The 20,254-nt window shown below is 43.4% G+C and overlaps 1 protein-coding gene across 6 annotated transcripts in view; it reads right to left on the bottom strand.

The window, feature by feature from the left end:
- NR1H3 (nuclear receptor subfamily 1 group H member 3) overlaps nt 1-20,254 on the bottom strand; it is a 31,218-nt gene that overhangs the window by 5,324 nt on the left and 5,640 nt on the right. For 4 of the 6 annotated variants that reach the window (XM_050336074.1, XM_050336069.1, XM_050336073.1 and 1 more), the window contains exons 2-5: nt 7,657-7,905; nt 4,597-4,866; nt 546-754; nt 73-252 (exon numbers count right to left, since the gene is read on the bottom strand). In XM_050336074.1, coding sequence (XP_050192031.1) covers nt 73-252; nt 546-754; nt 4,597-4,866; nt 7,657-7,774 — 777 coding nt within the window. In that variant the 5' untranslated portion in view covers nt 7,775-7,905. Of the gene's footprint in view, nt 1-72; nt 253-545; nt 755-4,596; nt 4,867-7,656; nt 7,906-12,161; nt 12,255-20,254 lie in introns of all 6 variants that reach the window. The other 2 variants (XM_050336071.1, XM_050336070.1) reach the window with 2 other exon arrangements.

Here is a 20,254-nt window from a genome sequence, read left to right as displayed (position 1 = left end):
AGTTCTCCATGTGGGTAGCTCTAAATTCTTTCATCTCTGCTACTGTGCATTGTGGTGGAGCCAAACTCTCACCTCTATGGTAGATGTCTTCAGTAAAGCAATCTGATCTTCCCTGGTGAGCTCCAGGAAGCCAGGTAGTTGCTTGGCAAAGTCCACGATCTCTTGCACAGAGATAATTGCAAGTTCTGTAAAGTGAGCAAAACGCTGCTGCCTCGCTTCACGGTTATTAGGGTCAGGAATCTGAGGCCATGGCTGTGGGAATGGGAAGAGACAGCATATATAAATATATATGGACATACAGAGACACAGAGAGCGAGAGAGAGGTATGTGAAAGATTAAGCCAGGACAGAAAGATGAAAAGATGAAATGAATAAGGAAAGAAAATTAAACAACATCAGAACATCATCTTTTGCTATACTTTACAGAGCTTTAGTCCACAGATGCAACGCCTGAGCTATCTCTGCTCTCCCAAATATTTCACCCAAAACCCAGCCCCCCAAACTTCAATTTTTCTTTATTTTGGTAAACTTGTAGATTTTTTTTACCGTCACTTTGAGCCTGTCTGTGAATGAGCGCTGGTTGCACTGCTGTTGAGCAGCCACAAGCTTTTTTATCATGTTCAGCTGTTCCGGCGTTAGTTTGTGGGAAGGGCTTGGCGGATTCGGAGGGTTTGGACGCACCACAACTGTCCGAGCCTGATCGTCTTCCTGCTTCTTCAGTTTCTTCAGTCGGATCTGTTCTTCAGACAGAACATCTAAAGCAGGAATAGCCTGTGATCAATCGTAGAAGCACACTGGAAACTACACTAAACACAGGGTAACGTGCTGTGGATGGAGAGGTGGAGATCACAGCTGCCTGCATCTGACATAGCAGAGCGTACACAACACAGCAGAGTGATACCGTAATCTTTTTCTCCCTCTATTCAGGCTTTAAGTTGTTCTATTACCTTTCTTCTAATCATACCATCATGCAAAGTGTTCACAAAGGGCAGAAGCTCCTTTCATGATGCCCTGCAGATCTCAGAAAAACAATAGTGACTTTCCCCACTGAGCAATTCCCTAAAACGTCATGTTATAACAGATTCCAGCAAGTGCTCCTTTCACATGCCATGGTGCGTCCACTGTATTTTATACTATCCTGCTGTTATGCCTTATTCCAGTATTGTTCATTTAACAGCTTGTGTCATTTCACCTTCCTCTTCAGATATCAGAGCCAGTCCTGAATGGAGTTTGAGAGAGAAAGGATAATTTGCTATACAGGCCATCTCCAGCAAACTGTAGAGCAGTAACATACAGCAAGATGAAGAGTGAAAGAATAACTTTCCATAAAACATACTGAGGACCAACCACGGGTCCTTCAGGAACAGAGCTAGAAGTCTTCTTCTGTCATTAAGTCAAAGGAGATGTCATTTGGATGTAAAATTGTAAGGAACTGAACAAATCAGAAACATCTGATTTATTGGGGGCTAATGGGAACCATCTGTCACAGAAGGGGAAACACATCTTCACTCATAGGCTTGCCAACCTGTGAAGAGGGATTTGCACTAAAGTTGCCCAGGGAAGTGACATTATAGAAGGGGTCTGTTACAAGGTCACCTGACCAGAAAACTGAGTGGACAGGCCCTCTATAGACAGACAGGAGTGGCCTCAAATTCGCAAGCCCTGGTCTTTTTGGGAGATTTCAACCACCCCAATATCTGTTGGAGAGACAACACAGCAGGGAATGAGCAATCCAGGAGATTCCTCCAATGTGCTGATGATAACTGCCTTCTCCAAGTGATAGAGGAGCCAATGAGCAGAGGTGCTGTGACGGACCTTGCTCTCATCAAGGAGGGCCTGCTGGAGAACGTGAAGCTCAAGGGCAGCCTGGACTGCAGGTGATCATGAAATGGTGAATTTCAAGATCCTTGGGGCAACAAGGAGGGAGCACTCACAGCAAGCTCACTGGCCTGGACTTCAGGAGAGCAGACTCTGGACTCTTCAAGGATCTGCTCAGTAAAGTACTACAGGATAAAATGCTGGAGGAAAGAGAAAGCCCAAGAAAGCTGTTTAATATTTAAGGATCACCTCCTCCAAGCTCAGGAGCAATACATCTCTAAATTGGAATGGCATGGATTTAACAGATGGATCACTTAGTGGATAAGAGATTGGCTGGAGGGTTGCATTCAAAGAGTTGTGGTCAACGGCTCAATGTCCAAGTGGAAAGCACTGACGAGTGGCATTCCTCAGGGTTGGTACTGGGAATGTCTGTGTCAGTGACACGGACAGTGGGACTGAGCACACCCTGAGCAAGTTTGCCAACACCACCAAGCTGTGTGGCTGTGCTTTACACCCTGGAAGGAAGGGATGCCATCCAGAGGGACCTTGACAAGCTTGAGAGGTGGGCCTTTCAAACCTCTCATGAAGCTGAACTCATGAGAGTTCAACAAGGACAAGTGCAAGATCCTGCACATGGGTCAGGGCAATCCCAAGCACAAATGGAGGCAGGGCAGAGACTGGACTGAAAGCAGCCCTAAGAAGAACTGAGGATGATTCTGTGAACTGAAGAATTCACTGATGTGAATGTAGAGAAGGTTTGTTGTTTCTTTAAGCCAAAGCTGCAAAAACTATCTGAAAGCTATATCCAAAAAAAAAATAAAAGGAAACTAGCAGATATATCTAGATTCAAGGGTTATTTTCCAGAAGCATCCTGAGTTAATGATGAACAACAAGAAGTAGAAAAGGGACTGATTGGAAATAAACCTCTGCATCTTCAGGAACAAAGATAAGTAAGCAAGGCTTGACTTACAAACAAGATTTTAAAGGTGCTGAAAGATTCTTTGGCCATTTTTTTATACACAGGTAACAAGGACACATAGCTCCTACACAGGAAAGCAGGGCCCAAAACTGGACAATTATATACTTGCACTTCTTAAACGAATCATGTTAAACGTGAAGACAAGAACTGGAGAATTACTGTGAGAGAGTACTCATGAATTGGAAGGACAGACAAAGAACATAACACATTCAAACTGAGAGGACCCTTTATACCCAGATTCTAACAGAGAAGATGCATGCACAGGTACATGCACACACAGAATTTACAATTCTAACAGCAAAGACATTTAATACAATAACCAAATTAAGGGGGATCTATAAGATTAGAGAATGCTACTCGCAGTGTTAGTTTAAGAAGGCAAATAGTTAATCCAAGTGATTACAGTCCCTCATCTTGCGACTCAAATGCACAAAAAGTTTATAACTGGTAACTTGTTAATAGGCTATTACTGAATCTTGAAAACTGCCTATGTGCAAGCTTCTGCACCATGATAAATTCAAAGCAATCTAACTTACTTGGTTTGCCAGGAAGGAACTATTTAACCTCATAGTTCACACTGGCTTAAGAACAATAAACTGGCCATGAATAACTTCAGTCTGGGAATTAGAAGAATGTTTCCAGCAATTACTAGAGGGAAGTTCTGGAATGACCTTCCAAGTGAAACAGCTGGAGGAAAAAGCCCTCAGTTTCTGTCAAAATTAACACGGGCAAATTTGCAGTGGGGATTACAGCATTGACAAGAATTGCCAAGCTCTTAATAATAACACTTTTGACCTAATTTTCCTGAGCTGTCTTCAACACAAGACAATGAGTAAATACAGAAACTGAGGCTCTCTCTATCTACCTGCAATAAAAGGGAAGTAAAGTGAACAGGCAGTTTTACTATATCACTTTTCAAATATATCTGTTTTGTAGCTCTCAGGAACAGGGGCAAATGAGGTAAACACAGCATATGGTATGCTGATACAAACCAGTGAGACAGATACTGATGTGCTGTGTTTCGTGCTGGAAAAACCAAACAGCACGTTTCCTTGGTGTAGCATTATTTTATAAGATGTTTCTGAAATGCCCCCTGTTCCTCACTGTTCTGGGTGCTGGATGACAGTAAAGGAGACTTCGCATGAATCAAGCATCCATTCAGTCAGTCTTGGCCACCAAAGGGATGAAACTTGGATGCCTTGGCCAAGGAGAGCTGTTCCTGACATGTGAGCAGAAACACTGGTGAATATTCAGGAACAACAGCCTTATGACTTGTGTGAGAAAAATAGCAGATTTCACTAAAGGGAGCAATGAGATCAGCTCTTGTACAAACACAGCTGCAGTACTGTGGTGCTGCCCTTGACCTCTGTCGCAAGCTCACGGTAGGAGGCAACGGAAAGTGCCTGTTGTTCAAGGAGCATGGTGACCAATCTTGCTGTCCTGATCACAGGACAGACAGAAGCCTGAGTTTACTGATACACTCGACAGCATCCTGAAGAATGTGCGAGTCCTTCCTCTGCCCACACAGTCCACAAGTTCTTACAAGGAATAAAGCAAGGCTGGGGCTCTCAGCACACCAGTGGTGTTCCACTAACAGCCTCACCTCCCCACGTGATCCCTGCTAAGCTCTCAGTGACTTCCCACACGCATTCCAACACACAGCCTGCTTGTCTTACGTGTCCCCTCCTTCCCAAGCATTCACACTGCCCCCTGCTTTACACCCACCGCCCCCCCGGCCTGCTCCCACACGCCTCCTGTCCCAACACCACCATGCCCCCATGCCCCATTTCCTGCACTCACACTGCTCCCTCATGCCCGCCTCCTGGCACTTGCGCAGCCGGCACTCCTGGCACTTGCGACGCATGTACATGTCCATCTCGCACTTGCCGCCGTTCTTGCACACGTACTGCGCTCCCTTGATGACGCTGCGGCGGAAGAAGCCCTTGCAGCCTTCACAGCTCAGCACGTTGTAGTGGAAGCCAGAGGCCTTGTCCCCACACACGCTGCACACTTCATTTCCCAGCATCTTAGGGGCTGGGCCCTTCTTCCGCTTCAAGGGGGGATTTTCTGCTGAAATGAACAGTACCCAGCGAAAAAAAAAAAAAAAAAAAAAAAACACCACACATGAAGGAAGCATGTTTGCAGCTGACTGCCACATTCCTTAAAATAGCCAATATCCTCACTCCTCCTCACTCCCACCATCTCCCAAACACATGGATGAAAAGATCAAGGCTCCTGTTTCACACACTCCCCTTCTGGACAAGCATGTCTTCTGTGACAAACGACTGACATAAGCCCCAAGGTTTCACCTCAAATATATAAACAAATATAGCTTCACACTTGTTCCTCTCCAAAACAGGATGGAAGAGCCAAAACATATTCAGGCCAGATGCTCTTCTGCACTTTCAGTTACAGTTAAGTCCCCAATGTGAGAAAGACCTACAAAAAAGTTGAGCTGAAATCCAAGATTGTGCAGAAAGCAGTTTCTTCAGAACTCACCTTCAGTTCTCCTAGTTCTATTCTCTGCCATATTCATGCACAAGAATAAGGAAAAATGGTTCATAGACCTAATTGTGACAAAAAAACATTGCTGAAACTGTGACCCTACAAAAGGCAGACTGAGCAGGCAGTCCTCGTAACTGGAACACTTGGGGAAACCGTTGAGACAAAACACAGCACCTTATGGAGTGTATACACAGGCAAGCAGCACACTGCACAGGCTCTGAGAGCCTTTGGAACCCCAAAGCCATCATTTCTTCTTCAAGAAGAGTGCTCCCCACTCCTAAAACTGAAACACTCTCATAGTCAACAGTTCATTTACTGAACCTTGTTATTCTATCTGAAACACAGGCCCTGCACTACTGCTTCACATTTCAGATGGTCTTATGCAGCAGCTCCAGCTCTTCCTACATCATTCTGACAGATCTTAATATTAGCAGCAGCTCTGCATTCTGAAAACATCTTTGGTTTTCTCCAATGCATCGTAAATCAAGCATCCCAGCCTACTAACTATCTCTCTTTTTATTCCATATAACGCTAGACAGGCCAACATCTAGCATTCTACACAGTTCACAGTGCAGGTATTTTTCTGTATGTCGGATATTATAGATTCTTCTATGGCAGCTGTTCATAAAGATAACATGCAACATGTCTTGATAAGTCTCCAGATTATGTTTAGATATGCCTGGAAAGCCTTTTACACTGGAATTAATGCATACAGATTGGTTCACAGGACAAGGCTACTGCATTTCCTGATAAGCATCAGGTTTACAATAGGATGTTTAATTTTTGTACTTACTGATCTAATACTTCTAATCCTTACTCTTGTTTACACCTACTAGTCTGCTCAAGTTCCTGAAATGGTAAACCATTTTAAGTCAGTCTCAGAAATTATTATTAGTGTTCCTCACTACATATTAGTTTTCAGTCTTAAGTGTCTTGGTGTTGATTTTCAATCCCACTGACTTTACAGAGGCCTGGAGGTCACTCATTTCAGCCTGCACTTCTCACTGCAGAGCTACAAAATGTCATCAGAAAGGTTAAATTTCTGATATTCTCCTTTCTTGTTCGACTCACCCAATATATTACCAATCATTTCTCCTCACACAATATATTAGCAAGAGGAAATTATGCAATGTCTACAATTATTTCAGATTATTTAGTATAAATAAATGCAATGGCAGACTAACTGGTAAAACAACTTTTCCAAAGCCTTAAGTGATGTTCATACGCTTCTGAGGAACAGCAGAGTAATCAAATGACTTCTACAGATGAATCTGTCCACCTTGTGGATTTCTTAGTTGCCTTTAGGACGTTACATAAACATCTTATTACCTTTTCTATGACTGGTTTATTGAGACAGGTTTATTCTTGATCTAAGCAAATTATTTTCCATCTCTGAACACTAAACATTTTAGTTATATAGCTGATTATTGTCATTTTCTGTAGTTAAAGATAATACAAAAATAGCACAAGATATATCAAGCATGAACACCATCTCTGAACCTTTAGCTCACATTAGGGTCCTCCTTTGAAGATACCCTGTTTAATAATTTTTTCCACATTTTTTAACTTTTTTCCTTGCCTTTTTGTAAGGAAACAATCTATCAGTTGCTTTCTTTTCCTGTCCTCAAATCTGGTTTAAGGACTTTTATTGGCTCATATATCACCTTTTAACTACTCCCTTTGTTTCTACTCTACTGATGAGTCCTCGTTCAATGCTCAGATTGCCTCTTTATTTTATATCAGGGATTGCTGATTGCCTCACTGTTGAGCAAATACATTTATTTGTCATATTTTCATTAAGCTGCTGACACTATGCACTTGTGCTTTCCTTTTTTTCCTGTTACTGGTCCAGAGATGCTAGACTATGTCATCTTATAGTTTGAAAGTGTAGGATTGTGGCCATGAGCAGCGATTTTAACTACAAAATCTCCATTTTATTTCCTGATGCTCTTTAACCTCAGTTAACCTAAGAAATATGTAGAAGAAACTTCTACTGTCTTCCCGTTACATGAAACTGCAAAAATCTATCATTGCTCTGCACCACCTATCCTTGTTGGATTGTCACCTGTAGTAAAACTTTACTGTTCAGCAGCTTTTGATAAGGCTAGCAAAAATAAATTCATTTTACTGCCATGAACCTAGTCTCTAAAAGGTCAAATAAGCAAAATATTTATCACTCAGATAAACCCAGTTGTCTTCAACTATCAATAACTGATTCTATTCTTAGACGTTATCTCTTAGTGCCTCAAGCACAGCAGAGCTTGTCCTAACATTTTGCCAGCTATTAATTCTGCTTGCAGCTGAAAGAAAGGATAGCCTTTAGCTTGCATGGATTTAGTAAGAATTTTTCCATACCTGCATGCTCAGGGGGGTTCTCTGAGCCAGGGAAGAGCGAAAGCCCTTCCTCCTCCATCTCAAATACACTTGCCACCCTCTTCCCATGATCCTGTGTGCTGAGTTGAGTGGGACCCATGGAGGCCACACAGGAAGGGCTCACTGTAATCTCATCGCTGCAGCATTGTTTCTGCCAAGCAAGGGGCCGTAGGCGTCTTTCTTCAAGGTCTTTAGCTTTTTCTCTGCTACTCAAAGTCAGAAAGGAAGTACCTGTGGAAAAAACAAACAGATGCAAAAGAGGCAAGAGTTCAGCTACTGAGATATTAACTTGCAAAATCTATTAAGGGCTGCACCACAAGTGAGCTTCAAGATTTCATTTCCTTAATTAGCTTTGTTTTATCAATGTTTATACTCTTGAAACACAGTATTTGTACAAACTGTGGCAAAAGGTACAAGATTAGCACATCCAGGTGCAGAATTATCCTTTTATTGCCAAAAGATTTATCAAAGCATAAAAAGTCTTCACTACTGCTAACATCACCAGGACACTTCAGCCCTGACCTCTCCAAGTGTGTAAGAGGGAAATTCCAGACTTTATAACCAGTGGTCTTTGTTAAAGCTTCTAGTAACAAACAAATAGCTCATTGCTGCCAGCTGCCCTGGATTTTGTGGCATGTATTGCAGAGCATATAGAAAACTGTACAAGATAATTTTGATATAATTATTTAGTGGAGACTACAAACAGTGAAGTTCCTTATTACTATCAACAGCGAAAGACTGTGAGAAAGATCAACGATGTATCAAAGATAAGATGACAAATACTCCCTTCACTTACAGGAAGAAATTGAAAGCCAGTATCATACCTATAGCAAATGACCATGATGCCTTCCCTCAGTAAAATTCACTGCCAACCTACTGAGGATAGCCTTTTCTGGCACTTACAAACCATATTGAAAAGCATCTTCATTATACATCCCGAACTCTACTACAGAACCTGAAACTGCAGAGCAAATCCAATCACTTCTTCCAAAAATCCCCACCTGCACAGAAGAAGGCCCTACTGGTTTAACTACACAGACTCAGTGAAACTGATGCAAACTGCTAATGTAAACATCCCTAATCTGATTGAACATGCATTTGATCAGTTGATCTTAACTCAGTGATTTACCAATGCAAGCTAAAGAGATTAACTGATTTAAAAAGCAACTACGTGAAAGGCCTGTACCAGTTTAACTTGAGTGATTGAGCTCACGACTGGAAGCCTGTCACTCTCTGAAAGACAAGAGGTGACAGAAAGCTCTGCAGCAGCTCAGACACAAAAGTATCACATGAGGCATGCCTCACACACTGCAGTGCTGACCATCAAGACGCAGAGCTTCTTCCCTCCTGGATATTTGGATCAGACCATGCAACTTTTCTTAGAATGCCAAAGACAAGGATGAAAGCAATGCTTCCACAAACCAGCCCCCTCCCAGTACTCTAAAACAGTCATTAAGTATAAAAGCAAGTCATACTGTCAAGCCTGCTGAGCTCCTGCCATCTCCTATTACACTGTGGATGCAGGTGTTAAAACCCACAGGGCACATTAATTCACGTGACCTTTGTAAATACAGCCTCAGACTGCATAAGCAATTCAGAGCTTCCTCCTCCCCTTTGGTGCACGCAGCCATTGAATTGCTGAAGAAAGAAAGAGACTATCTAGGATAAAAGTAGTGACAGCAAATATGAAACTCAAAGCCATATAAAGGAAGAAATCCTGTCGTGGGAGGCTACAAATGTGATTTGCAACCAATTCAAAGAGACTCATGGTTCTCAAAGGAACAACCAACTTTTTTTTTAAAGTCTCCCCAGAAAATCCTGCAGCAGTTGAAAATCTTGGAGAGAGGCACAGAACATCAGATGGAGACAGAAACTTCACTGAAACAGACCCAAACCCGACTCGTATTCCCAGTCCTACATAAGCTCCTCACTGATGCCAATATCAGATGTCTCTGGATATGTTTGGGCATGAAACAAGAAAGGTAAGCATACTGCCTCTCTGCATCTCCACATTCCTTTACACCATGCAACAGACTCACTCAAAGATTAATTATTGTGCAGAATGAATCACCAGTAGCAGTACCACAGCAACTTTTCAAAGGAAGAGTTTGATCTCCCAGCTGAGGAACTGAGTGACAGTGCTCAGGCCCCACCACCTTCAGTTCAGTGACCCAGTCTTACTGCATCCCAGCCACAATGGCAATGTATTGCAGAAAAAAAAGAAAAAAAAACCCAAAACAAACAGAAGGGTACAGTTTGATGGAATTTCAAAACTGTGTAAACCACACAACCCTGACTGACATTGCAAGAGTGAAACTTGCTGTCAGCGAGACATCTGGAGCCCAAAGGGGTGTGTCTAAGGGACAGCAGACATCCTGAGAAGTCTGCAGCTACCAAGAGGAAAGGGAGTATAAATCCATGTGCACATTCAGGACACAGCAAGGGGTAAGGCCTACCAGCCACTATCTTTGTTCTGTAAAACAAACCCATGTGCTCCTGCTTCATGCACCAGCCTCCAGCCTTCCCAAAACAGAATGGGCCCAATAGGAAAGGTTGCTTGTCTTCTCTGCTCCTATGACACAGGGTCTTTTGGGTTTGTAGGTGCAGTAACAGTTGCAGGATGTGCAAAACTGTTCTAACTACAAACAGCAGCCCTCTGGTGCTAGGTAAAGAAACGCAAAGTACCATTTTCCACACGTGCACACAAATGAGAGGTTGTATGACTAAACCCAGGACTTAATTTTCACAGAAATGCATGAGGATTGTTTTCAAATGATAAGAATCTTGCCAAGTTTTGTACTAAGAATCGTGTTATCAGAGATTCACACCTCCTGATCTGCAAGACCGCTTCAACTAAGAATGCAGAAAGGTGATGCAAGCCATAACTGCAAGAGGGAACACTGTCTTCTTGACATAATCTGCTGTGCTGCCTCCCACTGTCTGTCTCAACTCCTTCAGTTTTAGAACCCGGGACTGGCCAAGTGACAAGAAATGAAGCAATCACTTCTAATGCAGAGTCTTGAACAGAGGAACCTGATGACCAGACATATTCCAATGAGGAAACATATGGAGATAAAAGGGTGAGGGAAGCAATCTTCTGCCAGCCCTTGCCACCCATGTATCAAATACAACACTAAACACTTCTGAAATGTGTCGCCACCAGCCTTGCCCTACTCCATTTCTTCCTTCTTCCCTTCTTTTCTGAGACAACTGAACAACTCAGACACTGATGGTCTCAAGGTCATCACTCTTGCATCAGAAAGCACTGCTTTTTTCAGAGACTAAGGATGGCAGCCCTGGCTCTTGCACCTCATGCTAAATGCCAGAAACATTCATTATTTCCTCCAACAACAGTCTCATCCCATTCTCCCAGCTGGAGTCCTCTTCCAAGCCAGATGAAGCACTTATGCATTCTTCTGGAAGTCTTTGATTTGACCTGTCATCGACAGACACAAAGCTACAGAATATACCAAACTATTGTCCAGCATTCATTGAGGATAAGTAAAGGAGATAGCATTGACTAGCACAGCACGTGAAGAAACCAAATAAGCCAGATGTAGTTACTGTGACACTTCTGCTAAACAGTGCTGTCCTCTCCCTGGTATTCCTTCTTTGGTGCCTTCTGTGAGAAGTTTAATGATCGGGAATCAGATCAGATGCAGGCATATCTCTGAAGAAACTGTACTATGGAACACAGGAATAATCAGAGGAATAGTACAGTGAGCCCTTTACCTCCAAATACTGGATGTTCACACGAAACAATAGATTTTTAGGAAGTTTGTTCAAGTCTCTGGGATCTTTCAAAACAAGATTTACTCATCACAGTCCTGACCATATAAATTACAATATCCAATAGTGTTCTGCCAAGGGGAAAATATATGGCTATGTTTCAGCTCTGCAATGAATCACAAGCATAAAGCTTTTACTCTGCAGCACGTCAGCATTGGCAGAAGAGACCTTACCTTTGTATACATATATTAACATGACTCTGCTTGCTGTGTGTCAACAGGACTGTGCCTTTGTGTGTGGGCCTGGTAGGCTGTTGGCAAACAAATGCATCTGACAGGAAGGGCTATCTTTCAGAGGTAACCACAGCAGGGATATAATTTGGTATTTTGGATTCTAAATGTATTCTAACATGCAATAAAAGCGCCAGCCCCCAATGTGAATCAATCTCTGAATGCTGGGCTCATGGCAGTGCATAATGGTCTCCAATGACATCAACAACTTGCACAGTGATGGCACTACCTTGGGTATCAAATGCTGCCTGCAGATCTAAATGGCCAAAAAAAAAAAAAACCACCTGTTGCACTGAGATTTTACAGGACACTACAGCACCAGCACAGAACTAAGCCCCTTGGGAGACACCACTGTTCCAATCCTTTCATAGGGAGTAAACATATTTTGTGAACCAATATTCTTCCTCTACCATGTCTGGTGTAGCAGCCAGAGGATTTTTACAATCTTCCCTAGGATCTTGGTACTACCTTGTAGCTGTCTCAGAGGAATAAAGATTATTTCCAGCTCATGTTGGCTCATTCTTCTTCATTCCCTCTGCATCACACATTTCTCTAGAAATGCTGGAACAGATAGAGGGGCTGTGAGCAGGGCAAAAGTAAATATATATAACAAGTTTCAATTAGGAAAAAGTTGAAAGAGACACTTATACCTTTCAAGACAGAAAAATAATCTGTCACTGAAAATTAGGTAATATTACATGGGAAAACTGTCAAAATTTATGAGAAAAAGACAATCACCTTCAGGTTGACAATGGGAGAGACAAAACATGAAAATGCAGAGTGTGCAAAGCAGTGCAACAGGAAACCATAAAGAATGATTTTGAACAGTATGTTTACAAAGAATGGAAAAAACAGTTCTACAACTCTCGGGGAACAGACCAGCTCTGTGCCCCTGCTGTAAATCCCTCTCTACAGAGAACTGAAGGGACGCAGTTTGAAATCGCGTTATCCATTTTGATCTCTCAGAAGCACGAAGACAACCACAAACTGGAAGGAGCCTGTAAGCCACCATCAGTCCCAAGCTGATAAAGAAAAGCTTCGGCCTCCTGATTGCTTTCATTTCTTGTCCAGCTAAGCTTCAGCTGACCATGAGCAGCTGCCCAAGCTTGTAGCACTGGTCTGTGAGCCTTTGAAGTTGCTGCCGCCTCTGACAATTATGCAGAAGAGTCCTACAAGTCACTCCTGGCTGCCCAGCCTGCTTCCCAGGGATGGGCAGCTGCATTCTCATCTCTTGCCCTCACCTTAAGGGTCTTATTCCCACCTCTCCCACTCTAGCTCTGAGTTTCAGAGCCTGCCTCCCCCACCCCCACCTTACTTCGGCTTTTACTCCTGCTGCTGACCAACTCCTTTATTACCCATGACTTTGCTGACTTCTGGCACGGCCTTTGCCCATGCATTTGTCTTGTCCTTTGAACTGGGTTCTCATTGCAGCATCAAGCTCTCACTGGCTTTAGCCTGGTCTCAACACAAAGCATGCTGTCTCCTACCCAGGTCAGGTATGGAAACCATGACAGAGGTCAGAGAACAATAGCAGAAGTGACTAACAACTGAACAGATTAAAATAAATGAGTGTCAATTGGTTGGAAAGAGTACTGAGAAGAGAAGCAGAGGTGTAACAATGGTGTTAGGCTGAAAAGTATTATTCTGAAAGACGGTATGCCTAAAGGAATAGAAGAAAATGAGGAAGGGAAAGTCAGGCTATTATAGAAAAACACCCTAAAGGTGAGTCCTGGCAAACTGGAAGGAAGTCTGCATAACTTTCCTTCCAAAATTAGACCTTATATTACAACCAAAATGCAAAGAGGTCTGTGGGCATTTCTGAATCTGAACTTAATAGGACTTAGGCACTCTTCACCCACAGAATAGCTATTATAAAAAATGGCAGCAACAAAAGTTCCAAGCCAGTTCCACCCTACATCAGTCAAGAAGGAACACAGGACTGAAACAATTGAACAAACAGGTTAGCAAAGTGAATTAGGATCATAAAGCACAACTTTACTACCAAACAGAATACAGTAATTCAGGGAGAGAACAAGCCCAAAGTACTTTTGCTTTGCTCCACATAAAAAAATCAAACTCACTCCTTGTCCATGATCTGCAGAGTACAAGATTCCTTTCCCACATAGTTTGTGGATCCCCCCCATTTTGGGAATAGGGCTTCCCAAATTTTATACCAGATGATGACACAATGTGCTGACTCCACTCCCACCAGGGGACCTACAGGCTCTGCAAAGCAACTCCTCACCCCCAACAGCAACCGTTTTGCAAGTCAGCTCTCCTGTTCACATGCCTCATCCAGCAGCAGATGTCCCTCCCCTCTCACCTGCCTCTCATCACACCTTGCCTGGCAAAGGCTGAGGTTTTGAGTTTGTCCTTGCCTACCTCTCAGTTTCTGCCTGATCAAAGAGTGCCATGTCAACACACAGAGCAAGAGGAAAAAGAGAGCATATATGTGATCACTTTCAGGGTGGATAAGATCCTGAAATGGGCTGTGCCTTTATGTTTCCTCCCTCGCTCTCTCCCGACTGCCAGATGTCCTTGGTTCTGCAACTGAGAGGAGGAGAAAGGAGACAAGGTTACTGGAGTTCATTCACACTGCACACAGGGCTGCTCTCGCCTCTCTTCCTGTTTGCAAGGAAGCATTGGTCCCTCTAACAAAGGGAAGGAGAAAGAGGCAGACAAGTGGATAGAGGGAAAGGAAGAAGAAGAGAGAATGGAGGAGAGAGGGGGAGGGGAGTGGGAGGGAGGGCAGGAGGGAGGGAGATTATGGTAAAACGATAGACTTTTTCCTGGAAATGAATAACAAGTGATATCAGGAACAATGTGGCCACCTTGCTGCCATGAAATTCCTTTAAAAGGCCATTGACACAAGTTCCCTTGAACCCTGGAAAACAACATAACCCAGATCTGGGTAACAAATCTCCAACCCATTCTATCCCTTCTAGGCTTTCTACTGTCACCTCAGTTTTCAAGCTTCTGGCTAACCTAGATTATAAACACCTCAAGAATGGCAAAAACTAGGGAATGTACCAGCTTACAGCAAGGAAGATGTTACAGTAGCAGCATCCCACCATCTTCCCCTCCCCTCCAAGCCATCCTGTAAAATGACAAGCCATCCTTCCTCACTTCTGTCTGGCCAGGTGAGCTGTGAAGCCAGTGTCCCAACATGGGAAGCAGGCCGAGCACAGCCACTTTAGAGCAACACCAACTTCTGCAGCACTCATGGGATAAACATGGGCAGAACTTGCTCTTTGTAGCTGAACTGCAATAATTCCCCGTGTCTGACCGCGAATCCAGCCCATCAACAGCTCAACACCACTATCACACTGACCTTCAGATGGCAGGAAGCACAACTGAGGCTTTGATAGGAGCTTCCAACAGGAAAAATCCCATCTGTGCTACACCCAAGAGGATGCAACATACAAAGTAGAGCAGCTACCCCACTCCCCTGCAGAGAAGCAAAGGGTAGCTCTGTGCCACTCCTTGGAAAGGGGAAGGGAGGGGATCCAGCCTGGAGCCTTGTCCACAGAATATGTTTGTCAGCATCACATATAATAGCAAATTTTCCCTATGGAAACTCACTTTAAAATAGCAACAGCATTCTTTTGTCAATACCACTCAACTTCTCCAAGCAAATTTAACTATCCTAGCAGCAAGCCTTTTTTCCCCTTGCACATCTAAATGTATATAAGCAAAGGTGGTTTTGGTTTGTGTGTCTGTTTTTCTTTCTAGGGTCCCTGTATTTGGTAATGATGTCATTCTTTCACACTTCTAAACCACAGTACCAGATACACACACCAACAAACAAACCAAAAAAGAATAAAAGCAAATGTGAAGTGTTCAAGCAATGAAGAAAACTTCCTACTGTAAAACAATCTAACTAACAAAATCCCCCTTCAATCTGGAAAATTAAACTTGAGGTGTTTACAGCTGATTATTCCTGCTGCTGACCAGCTCTTACACACCCTTCATGCAATGACAGCCCACCACGTCCTCCTTGAAGGCTGAAAATGTGACCTGACCTCACCACCTTAGTTTCTTTACAAATGCCACTGCGTGGCAGCATGAAAACATGCCCACAGACTCAATTTCTTTCAGGACACCTTTTCTGTATTTACTCAGCCACCAATATCTTGTTCTAAACAACTATATACAGATTTGCAAAACATAAGCGAGGCCCAGAGTTTAAGAGCTTCCATCATCTTCCCAGAGAACAGGGTTTAAAAGAGACAGGAAATACACAATGTCATTGAGAGAGGTAACGGCAATAACCAACTAGGTCCAAAAAGTTGGTTTTTTGAAACAAGGCTTGCACAGGAGTTGGTAGAAAGGGGGGAGAGTTAGAGAAGCCTCTTCAATTATTGTAGACTTTCACCACTGCACCGCATTACAGAATAAAAACTCTACCGTGGATCCTACATACCTCCTTTATGACCCTTAATTCCACAGATGTTACAGTCCCCCTTCAGGGAACACAAATCTGACTCACAACAGATTTGAGAAACCATCCCAATGCGATTTCCAAAGTGAAGCAAGAGATCAGAACTTTAAAAAAAAGTAAGAATAAATACCCAAAACAACCTCCTGGTAGTGGAGATGCCAGGAAAGCAGCTAAACCTAGTCCATAAAGAATAAGAAAACCTACTAGGTTATGTCTAGAAAAGAGCACTTCAGGTCTTTTTTTGTATGTAAAAAATGATAAATAATCCCACAATGTATTGTTCACCTGATTGTTTCCTCAAAAAATAATTTAATCTCCACTGAACTATGCAGTAAGGAAGTAACATTTCATGACCCTTGCCTATTCTAGCCAAGCATCTTTTTCAGCTGCCATCACAAAAGGGAAATCTGCTCAGCTCCCCAGACTGTCTCATCTCATCTCTTCAACACAGGACCCCAAACTGCTGTTGACTCCTCTGAGCAGGAACATGGCACAGTCCACTCTCAGCACTGAGCTATTAAAGTAGAAAAAAAGCAAAAAAGCAGCTGCAGCATTTTACCAAGAACACAAGATGACAAAGGACACAAAGCTGTGGGATGTATCACAGCAATGCCTAAAAGAGAACTTAAAGCCCTCAATTCATAACCACCTTCTCTTTCAAACTAGTCTTCATCCTCTACCAGCTATGAAACTAGAGGACATGAAGAATAGAGGCAAAAGAGGAAAGAACAGAAGGGAGGGCTGCTTACAATGCGACTGTTTGTTCAGTTTTCTGATTTCCTCCTTTCCTCCCACCCCAAGTGTACTTCCATCAGCATGCTGCTAACTGATACAAGATTGTTTCTGGGAAACAGCCTTTTAATAATGTATCTATACAGCACTTTGTATCCAAGCACCATCCCACCTAAAACCATCAATCAAAATAAATACTACCCCTCACAGGCAAAACAGAAATACAGTACTGGATTGCAAAACAGGCAGGAAACTCATTAATATTCCCTTAAGGGCAGTAGGGGAAAGCACCAATTTCCATTCATAGAAGTATCACCCCTAGATGTAGCACAGAGGTCAGGAAGAAATTACAGTGCCACAGAAATACCCATATAAAGAACAGATCGGAGGGATACTGGAACAGAGTTTTAAATTGCTCCAGAGTAAGCCTGACTGTCAGTCTATTCCACTCAATCATTACAAGGGATGTATCTTGTCAGGTTTTGCTAATACTGCTTTTTAGAAGAACAGGGAGAGAGATGCAGGGGTTGCAGATGTATATATGCAAACCTAGACCAGCCAGAAGACTGCAGTAGAGCAGTAAAGATCAGAGCAGCTGCCAAGAAACACAGTGAAGACTGGCAGAGGAGTGCAGGTCAGAATAAAGGACTATTAAGTGCTTTGTTGCAAAGTAAACTTGCCCTGCTTTTGACTGCTATTCTGGATCCTGGCCTGTATGGGCTATTTCTGATTTTGGGGGTCATTGCAACTGAACCCTTAACAAGGGCACAGTAACAGCAGCATAATAAAGATTTTGGGGGGGGGTTTAATAAACCCACCAGGCAGAAGCTAGGAGGGAAGGGTTAAAGGTATGAAAATGAGAGAAAGAGATTCCTGTGACAGGAAGGAGCATGTGAGAGGGCGTGTGACAGGCTGTGTAGGAGAATGTGTGTGTAGATCTCATTCCCTCTGAGGCCCTTGGCCAAATGTGGAGCTGAACTTTCTGCAGACTTTGTCCTGCCAAGTCATGTTCCCTTCTCACACTGCCTGACATCACCACAAATACTCAGCTGGAAAACAGTCCAGAGCCGGACAGAGTCCACTGCTCAAACACCAGCCAGTGAAATGGCTGCACTCACGGCACACCCACCAGTGGGAAACCAGAGCCACTGGCTCTCCTCACAGGTTATCTCCAAGCACCCAGGAGGCCTCACCCTCATCCTTGCAGAAAGAGAGCCCTACCAAGGCACAAAGGCAGTGGAGGTGCAATGATTTCCTATTGCCCCAGTAACACAGCCCAGAACAAACTGAAAGTCTGCACAAAGGCTCCAACGCAAAAAAGCAAAAGCACGTAACCATCAGACCACGGGAGTCTGTCACAAGCATCATGCTGCAAGGAACCCAATCCATTCCCAACTCTGAAACATTCCCTGCCACAAGGAGAAGGAAGCCATCACACATGACCCACAGACAAACAAGAAGCCAGGGATCCTGCAAAGACTGACACTCCAGCAGGGTCTGTATGAAGCCAGCAAGCAAACAAATGCGAACCCAAGATCAGGGCTGGAAAATGCGAGCACACATACAAGTGCGCGGGAGTGGGCAATGGGGCTAAGCCAACAGGCGGCTCCATTTCTTATTTTGATCCTTGTATCAAGCGAGAAGGGTGTGGATGGCCTGCAGATTCTGGGACACTGCTAAAGGCACCACCCAGAGCAAGTATCAGGGAGTAGCAGTTGAAGATGATACTGAAACAAGGGAGGACAAAGTCTATGATCTCTTCTTATTTTTTCTTCAGCCTTCACCCCAGGCTGCTGCTTAAAAGTAGCACAACAGAAAATGCCCTCAAAGTATAGGTGATAGGGAGACAACTGATGTTCTCCTCAGACAAAGGCTTCTCCTTTCTCCACTCCTGTTTAGAAGGACAAACAGCAACTTGGGAGCTTTCTACAGTCCAAGGGAAAATTTTTCTTCAGCCCCATATAGGCCAGAAAATTACATCTCCTCTTCTCAGACACAGTCAGATAACAGAGACTACATTATATGATTTATGGTTATTTTACCTCTAATATTTTAAAACTTTATTCTACATTTTAAAACACTCCTCACAACAGGAGTTCCCTCTTCCTTTGCTAAGGGATTCTGACACCTTCCTAAAAGGGGGAACAGTGCAACCTTGCCCATCCACATGCTTTAAATCATATCCTTACCTAGGGTTTCCTGCCCAGACCTGCAGATGCCTGAGAATCTGTCCACCTCATCAGCTTTAAACACTAAAGCCCATCTTTGGAACTTCTTCCTGGCCCTTTCACGGGAAACAGAATATTATTCCTCTCCTACAGAAAATAGCCAAGGGTGGGAAGCAGACAATCAGGAGACCAGAATGACAAAGTTGGTATTTGAAGGCCACGTGAGAGCTTCTCCTTCTACTCTCAGAGCTTGCAGCTGAGTGAGCTGCTCTGCCGTGGTGGCACTTCTCATGCAAGCCAAAGCAGCCTGGTGAGGGCTGCTCACAGGACTCTGTGTGTGCACGTGTGCCTGCACGTCAAGGCATGCACCACCACAGCAGGTCTCAAAGGCCGTTCCGGTGCAAGTTGCCGTGCCCACACAAAGTTGCCTGTGAGTTTCTGACAGTATGTGCACAAAAAGCCACTAGATGTGCCTATCTAACAGCCTGACCATGGGAAGTCCTCCAGGAGAAGTCACTGGCAAGGTATGTGGAGTCCTTTGGGGGCTGGCACATTTCTGCATGTATGTCCCTGGCAACCAAGATACACTACAGAGCTTTTGTAGAAGCCTACCTCTTTGCCCTCATTTCATAGGGGCCCTAGGAGAGACTATTTAAATTCCAAATGTTTTCCTTTAAATGGATTTTACACACAGTTTTCAAGATTACACTTGTTCAGTTTATTTTCCAAATTAATGGCAATTTATGATAAAGTCTAAAACAACCATTTAAACAAACACAGGCGTCCCCTGTTCAAGCTGGATGGCTGCTGGATGTTTAAAGAGTGTAATTCCTAAACTCAAGAAAGCCACTGAGTCTGCAGAACCAGAATCCACTGAAGTACAAAAGAGATCTTTCTTTAAAAGGCAGAAACATTAGTTTCTTCAATTCACTTATAAAATTAGTTCAGTTCACTCAAACCTGGGGGAGGCAGCATGAAATGGGTGGGAGGTGTCTCTCTCTTCCAGTCTCCAAAGAAAAACAAGACAAGGGACAATGAGTTACGCTCATTGTAAGATCTGTAAGGACACAATCACCAAAACCAACCAGTTCATTTCATTCTGCTAAGTACAGATAACACTACCCTGATAGAGTAAGTCAGATTTAATAGCACACACTTCAGCAAGTATATTTCCTCTTATGTATGCAGTGCATGATTTGTGTGACTAAAGTACAATTATA

The sequence above is a fragment of the Myiozetetes cayanensis genome, unplaced genomic scaffold (genome assembly GCF_022539395.1).
Source record: "Myiozetetes cayanensis isolate MyiCay16 unplaced genomic scaffold, myiCay2020 scf6-25, whole genome shotgun sequence".
NCBI lineage: Eukaryota > Metazoa > Chordata > Aves > Passeriformes > Tyrannidae > Myiozetetes > Myiozetetes cayanensis.
The sequence above is the reverse complement of the archived record's forward strand: the minus strand, read 5'-3'. Positions and strand labels throughout refer to the sequence as shown.